This window comes from Myotis lucifugus, unplaced genomic scaffold (genome assembly GCF_000147115.1).
Source record: "Myotis lucifugus unplaced genomic scaffold, Myoluc2.0 scaffold_7567, whole genome shotgun sequence".
NCBI classification, from domain to species: Eukaryota; Metazoa; Chordata; class Mammalia; order Chiroptera; family Vespertilionidae; genus Myotis; species Myotis lucifugus.
This window is the reverse complement of record NW_005878615.1, coordinates 1-7,557: the sequence shown is the minus strand read 5'-3', so window position 1 is coordinate 7,557 and position 7,557 is coordinate 1. Positions and strand designations below refer to the sequence as shown.

Genomic DNA, 7,557 nt, shown 5'->3' with positions numbered 1-7,557 from the left:
CTCTCTTTGCCTCCTCTTCCCATTATGTACAACTCAACAACAGAGAAAAAAGTTGCGACACTGGGGTGTGCAGAGACAGGGAGCCGGCCGGTGCCGCAAGGATACAGGGGAGTCCCCGCCGAGTTCCAGGACGGACATACATTGCTCCGCTCTGCATATGTGGCTGCTCCCTCGGGACCACATCTCAAGGATGAGAGGCCTCGGTGTTGGGAGCCTCTGAACAGTCAGGGACACGTATTTGTTCAGTGTGTTTGATACACATGCTCCTCGCATTACGACGGGGTAACGTCCTGATAAGCCGGCCCTAAGCTGAAGGCATCGTAAGTCAAAATGCACTTAGTGTAGCTAACCTGTGAGCATCCCAGGTTGCCTCGCCGGCTGCACACGGCCCAGAACACCTACAGTAGCCACGCTGGGCAAATCGTCCAACAGCGGCTACACTGGAGAGTGCGGGTTGTTGACCCTCCTGATCGCGTGGCTGCCTGGGGCCTGCATCGCTGCCCAGCATCTGAGAGACTATGGTACTGAATATCGACAGGGAAAGATCAAGGTTTACAATTCGAAGTATGGCTTCTACTAAATGCATATCGTTTTGGCAACATCGTGAAGTTGAAGACTCCCAAGTCGAGGCCCGTACTTGGGTACTGGGATTAGGCCCATGTCCGGCTTTGGGTGGCAGGGTTGGCAGGGCCGGGTTCACTCGTGCAGTCATCCAACCTGGGACCTGGGAGGTGCCTCTGGGAGCAGCCCCGGGGCAGGCGTGAGTCACCCACCGCGCTTCAGGGGAGCAGATGGGGCTGCTGCTGGTTCCCGCACAGCAGTTCCGTGAGGGCGTGTGTGTCTGATCAAGCTGTGATGTAACATTGTGCAGTGTGCAGTGCAGGACTCTCTTTGGCTAAAGAGTCTTACGTGATGGTAAGGATACTGGGCCTTCCCCATTCTGGCATTGGCTCTGGGCCCAGGCAGGTCCCAGCTAACCGGAGACCACCCCCCGCCCCCCTTCCCACACAAGTGCACGCCAGGAACTGAACGTCCCTGGTCGCTCGGTCGCTCGCAGCCGCCCTGTGTCTGACGTGTCCCCCCTCGGGCCTGCTTCCCTTCTGCCCAGGCTTTGACTTCAAGACCTGCAATGTGCTCGTGGCGCTGGAGCAGCAGTCCCCAGACATCGCCCAGGGCGTCCATCTGGACAGAAACGAAGAGGACGTCGGTGCCGGAGACCAGGTGGGAGTGCGGAGCCTGGGCGCTGGGGCAGGACTCGGGCAGTGCGGCCGCTCTGGCCCTGCTCTGCCCTGCGTTGAGGAGCTGGTGGGGAAGTTCCTGAATAACGGGTTAATCACACTATGGGGTGACCCCTCCTCCTGGGGGACCGCAGGGAGCTGCACGCCCCTACTTCAGGGCAGCGACCTGAGGGCGCCGCGGGCTGTGGAAGGCTGGGGTTGCTGATGCCGATTTGGGCTGTCTCCCCTCTTAGGATGTTGGGTGGCAGAGACCGTGCCATCCCCTCCACAGGGCCCAGCTCGAGTGCTGCGTGCGCGAGGCACCCGAGTGAGGTTGGAGCGCAGCGGAGGGTTAGCTCTGAGGACAGCCGCCCTGGTCTGAAGCGGGTGTGGCTCAGTGGCTCTCTCCCCGCTGCAGGGCTTGATGTTCGGCTATGCCACCGACGAGACGGAGGAGTGCATGCCCCTCACCATCATCCTTGCTCACAAACTCAACGCCCGGATGGCAGAGCTGAGGCGCTCGGGGGTGCTCCCCTGGCTCAGGCCTGACTCGAAGACTCAGGTGGGTCTCTCCTTTGGTTCCAGACACACCTCAAGCCGCCCATCCTCTCATTCCCGTTAAGGCCAAAATGTGCAGTCTGGACACAAAGAATTGTGGATTTTGAAAAGAGTATTTATTTGAAAAATCTTCAGCTCTAGATGTCCCCCCCCATTTTATTACGAAAAATTTCAAAAGTACCGGAAAATGGAAAGAAATTTTTTAAGATTTTTTTTTTTTTTGCCTTCTTGGCATATGTTGATTCTGGTAATATAATTCCCCAGTTCCTGCCACAAACTTCTGAACGGGTTTCAAACTTTTGGTCACTACCCTGCCCCCAAGACAGGTCTCCGCATCTTGAGCAAGGTCTGGACACCCCCTGAGCAAGGATCGTCTGCATCTGTCTGGGCCTTTTCCTTTCTTTCTCATAAAAACACCTTCTCTTTGCTGTTCCTGCCTCTGGCCCTTGGGCCCTGACCGCAGAGTGAAGATCCCCACGGAGGTCTGTATTCGAGGCCCGCGGTGATGCCAGCGCTCGCACACCTGGAGGCCTCCTGTCCACCTTCCCTGTCCACCTGCTCCTGTCCTGGGGGCTCCCTCCCCCGGCTCCTCTTCCACATCCCAGGGGGTTCATGGTTCTTCTTCTACCCTCTCTCCCCTCTATCTGTGCTAGTGGACCCACCTGGGTTCCCTCAGCTCCAAATCTTCCACCTGCAGTCCTCTCCTAACCACCACCCCATTTTTCACTCGCCCTGCAAACCAACGTGCCCAGGAGCCCGCTGTGTGCCGCCTGGGCCGGGAGCGAGGCCCACTCTGGTACCCAAGCAGCCTGTGTGCGGGTGTGGGTCCCCTGCCGGAGCCTCCCGGCCCCTGGACCCCCAGGCCGCTGCACTGTGGGGCACTGTGTCCGGACCTGCTGCGAGGCCTTCTCCACCCGCTCCTGGTAGAGGAGTTTCCTCACCTCACCTGCGCTGACTGAACAGGATGAGTCTTTCCACCTGAGCAAACTCCTCCTGCTGATACGGGAGTTGAGTCGCAGCACGAGGCTATTTTTGCAGCTGGTCAGGGGTGTGTTTTCCGTGGTGCATTTTCCCGACATGATGAGATAAGAGCCCTGCTTGAGCCCCGAGCTCGGAGGCCACAGCTCTGTGGGTCTGCAAGGATGCCGCTGGGGCTCACGGCGGAGGGGAGGTCGGGGGCAGGGGCAGAGGAGACGGGCCTCAGCCGCCCCTTGGGATGCGAGCCTTCTCCTGCGGCCCGAAGGGCAGATCTAGCCCTAGAGCCAGTAGGTCCCCCCCATTTGAGAGCCCCCAACTCCAGCCCCTCCCACAGGGCTCTGAGTGTGCACAGCCCAGCAGCTAAGGGTTGCTTCAGTCCACAGATGTGGGTGTGCATCGCCCCTCTCACACGATGTCATGTGGGCAGGGTTCCTTCTCTCCCTTCTCCTGACCTCACCCTGTTGCTCTTTGGACCAGGCAGGATGCAGAGTGGGAGTGTGACACAAGTCCAGTGTTGCATGGACATCCGCGGGCCTGGGGCCGGCAGACACTGGCTGCAGGCACAGCCCCAGGAGGGCACTGCTTGCTGCCCTGTGGTCCTGTCGAGGCCCTGGGGTGGGAGCAGTGCTGTGCCTGCAGCCAGTGTCTCTACCAAGGCCCCTGGCATAGCTTCACTCCTGCAGGCCCCCACACGCCAGAGCCCCTCGGGCACTGCTCTTGTGGGTTCACACTGACTGGGTAGCAACGGGGCCTGTGCTCCAGCATAGCCCTGAGGGTCTTGAGTGACAGCTTCCTGCTGGGCAGACCCCTCGCCAGGCCACACAGCTCCCGGTCAGAGCCCGGCTTTGCTGGCTGTGTGACCTTGACCAAGGCATTTATGTTCTGGACCTCAGCTTTCTTGTCTTTAAGACGGGCTGGTAACAGCCTCTTAGAGCTTTTGGCATGGTTCCTGGCATACAGTGCATGCTCGGGCCATGCCGTTTCTTTAACCAGCTTCGTCTGCCGTGCTCACTGCTCCTCCCTCTCACTTGCCAGCCCCGGCTGCCCTGGCTGCTCTCCGCCTCACAGCCCGGCCAGGCGGGACGCCAGGCTCTCCTGCTCACTGAGGTGTCAGGAAAGGACGGGAGCAGCGTCTCGTCTGTGCTGCTGTGGGAATGGCACGGGCTTTGGACCAGGCAGAGCAGGGTTTGGCTCTTTGGCTTTTCTCTGACGAGCGTGTGGCTTCAGACAAGTGGCTTCACTTCTCATAGCCGTGTTCTCATTTGTGAAATGGAGCGCACAAGGCCTGCCGGCTGGAGTGGCTTACAGAGTAATCGGTCCTGCACAGAACGGGCACAGCCTGGCCTCGCTGGGGGCAGTGATGCTGGATCTGTCCCTGTGGCCTGATCTGGAGGGTGCTGCGGGCAGGTGCCGCCCGCCGGGTGCTGTCCGCTTCCCTCTCATTTGCCAGAACACCCAGAGCTGGCAGCTCCCTCGGCCTCAGCCAGTAAGTCACTGGCCCTGTCTGCCTCCCGAGCTCCTCCCCGAGAGGCTGGGACAGCTGGCCGTGGCCTGCAGACTCCTGTGTCCTTGGAAGGAGCCAGAATAGCTTGGCCCTGGGACATAGAGGATCAAGGGACGACTTTGACCAGGGGACACTTGTTGGCAACCAGAACCCTCTGAGATAGCAGTAAAGGGGTCCAGTGGGTCATAGAGAGACAACTGTGTAAACCCCGAGTCTCCAAGGGGCACTAATTGTGGCCACAGGTGGGACTAGCTTATGCCTGATGCCCTGCCATCGCATAGCACTAGGCAGCTATTCAGATACCAGATGCGTCAGATGAGCTTTCCTGCAGGCCCTTGGAAGACAGCAGGCCCCTGGCTCCTGGGAGCCCTGGCTGCCTCTGTGCCCAGCAGCGATGTGTCCTCCGCTCAGAGCAGGGCCTCACGAGTCTCCTGCCCTTCTGACCGACAGGTGACAGTGCAGTACATGCAGGACAACGGCGCGGTCATCCCCATGCGCGTCCACACCATCGTCATCTCTGTGCAGCACAATGAGGACATCACGCTGGAGGACATGCGCAAGGCCCTGCAGGAGAAGGTGATCCGGGCCGTGGTGCCCGCCAAGTACCTGGACAAAGACACCATCTACCACCTGCAGCCCAGCGGGCGCTTTGTCATCGGCGGTCCCCAGGTGCGCCCCGGTCTCTGGATGAGGCCCTGGTTTGTCTGTTACTGGGGTGCTCCCTCCCGGAGCACAGACTGTAGGGGGCTGTGTGACTCAACCAGGTCTGGCCTTGGGCAACTGTGAAGTCAGCTCCCTCTCTGTGAGGCTTGCTGTGTACCTGTCAGTACCTGAGGGACGGGGACGTGTCCCCAGGATTCCTCCACCTGTGCTGCCTGGCCCTCCCACTCCAGACAGCCCATTCTTTTTTGTTGTTGTTGTTGTTAATTCTCACCCGAGGTTATTTTCCCATTGATTTTCAGAGAGAGTGGAAGGGAGGGGGAGAGGCAAACAGAGAAACATCTATGTGAGACACATCGACTGGTTTCCTCATTGCCTCCCCCATGTACCCCGGCAAGGGCTGGGGATCTAGCCTTGCAACCAAGGTACATACACTTGACCAAATCGAACCTGGGACCCTCCAGTCTGAGGGTCGATGCTCTATCCACTGAGCCAGACTGGCTAAGGCCAGACAGCCCATTCTTGATGCCATGCTTGCCCAAGTGGCTGCTGCCTCACCTGCTAATGTGCTAACTCGCATCGCAAATGACTGACCTTTACCGGGTGGCGCTCACGGGTCTTTGCCACAGGCTCCCTTCAACTCCTGTGGGCATGGAGGTGGGCAGTTTATTATGTGGACACCTGCTGCCCCCTCTCTCCTGCCCCGTGGGAGCGAGGCCACGGAGATTGGTATGGCATCTGTGCGAGGCTGCCGGCCACTGTCGGGGCCTCAGTTGTGGCTGTGCTGCCACAGAGCAGAAGCCCCGTAACAGGCCCTGTGACCAGGCGAAGTGCAGGAGCACAGCCGGAAAGAAAGGCCACGCCGCTTGTATTATCTTGCAGGACCTCTTCAAGGCTAGAAACATGAGTGTGGACGTGATCTCTAACAGGGGGGAAAGCAGGCACTTTTCTCTAATCATTTAACCCAGAGCCCTGGCGTCTCCACTGCCGGGTGTTGCACAGAGCAGACACGGGAAGAAATGGGCACCATGGCGCTTACGGGGCAGCACCAGCGAGGCCCTGGCCCAGCTGTGCTGATTACGGCGCAGTTGCCTCCTGCAGTTGGATTTCTGCACTGTGATTGGCTCATGAAGCAGAGGCAGTGGGGGCTGGCTGCCATCCCAGCGGGCTCATCGTTTGCACTTTCTGATGAGGCTCTGCCGGCTTACTGACTTCCAGCTGGTCAGTGACTGGTCTGCTCTGGCCGACTCCAAGCCAAGGAGTTTTTGAAACATGCCCTTGGGCCACCGCAGGGCACCCTTTCCCAGCGGTGGTTCCGGCCATCACAGTGCCTCAGTGTCCGCTTCCCAGGCCCTGGGGCTCGGCTCTCATCTCCGTTTCCCCCTCTCCCCCTGCAGGGGGATGCGGGCGTCACTGGCCGGAAGATTATCGTGGACACCTATGGCGGCTGGGGGGCGCACGGTGGCGGGGCCTTCTCCGGGAAGGACTACACCAAGGTGGACCGCTCGGCGGCTTACGCTGCCCGCTGGGTGGCTAAGTCCCTGGTGAAAGCAGGGCTGTGCCGGAGAGTGCTTGTGCAGGTGGGTCCCCGCGCCCCCGGCCCAGCTCTGGCCACAGGATGCGGCTCTGGGGGTCGTGTGGGGCACTGTGGCCAGGACCCTGAAGCCCGGGGAGAGGACAGAACCTCAGGGAGAGGGCCATGTACAGAGCCTGTCACCCCGAGGACGGCAGGGCTACTGGGCAGACGGTGCGGGGAGCGTGTGGGGCGAGAGGAGCCTGGTGCGTGGTTCCAGCTGCCCTTCCTGAGGACGTGGGGTTTCTGTGGGGGGCAGAGCCCTGCCACCGGCTTTGGTGCCTGACCCTCGTCTCCCCCGGAAGGTTTCCTACGCCATCGGTGTGGCCGCGCCACTGTCCATTTCCATCTTCACCTACGGAACCTCAAAGAAGACCGAGAGAGAGCTGCTGGACGTGGTGAACAAGAACTTCGACCTCCGGCCTGGCGTCATCGTCAGGTGAGTCCACTGCCCTGCGCTCGTGGGCAGGACAGCTCAGCTCAGCGGGAAGGGAAGCAGGAGGAAGGACGTGCAGCCCCAGAAGCGGGGGGTCTTCGAGCCCTGGGCCCAGCACATGCACACCCAGGAGCAGGGTGTCTGGTGCTCAGGTTGAGGGGCCCTGTGAGATCCTGCGGGCCCAGCGGAGGCCAACTCCAGGTGGGAGGCCTCAGGAAAGGAAGAGGCTGAGTGGCTAAGGATTCAGGCAGCAAGTCTAGTCCCATCTGTCCTCACTTCTAATGCCATCCTTGCTTTCTAGAGCGTGCTAACTTGGCGTTGGTCTGGGCCAGGTCAGTGGGGTGCAGAGGAGAAAGGCACCGCGGGGCTAGAGTGCACTCCTGGCCCCTGATCAGGGTTTCCTGAGCCTCTGAGCTGCTTCCCAGGGGCCAGTGACAGTGACAGCCACCCACAGACACGGTGTCGTGTAGACAGGACATTTAGGGGAAATGGCCTGAGTTGTGACACTCCTCACAAAGACTGCGCTAGGCTGCTACTCCTGCGCCTGAAATTTGGAGAGAGACTCTGTTTCCATCCCACTGAAATGACCCTTTCTTCTGCGGGCCTCGCAGGGACTTGGATTTGAAGAAGC

At 60.1% G+C, this 7,557-nt stretch overlaps 1 protein-coding gene across 1 annotated transcript; it reads left to right on the top strand.

Annotated features, from left to right (window-relative positions):
- Positions 1–1,108: 1,108 nt before the first annotated feature.
- LOC102442988 (S-adenosylmethionine synthase-like) lies at positions 1,109–7,553 on the top strand (the record flags this gene model as incomplete). Its single annotated transcript, XM_006109264.2, has 6 exons — positions 1,109–1,221; positions 1,636–1,779; positions 4,708–4,926; positions 6,315–6,497; positions 6,796–6,929; positions 7,538–7,553. Coding segments are annotated over 6 exons (809 nt in total), but the record flags the coding sequence as incomplete, so codon positions are not given.
- Positions 7,554–7,557: the final 4 nt, after the last annotated feature.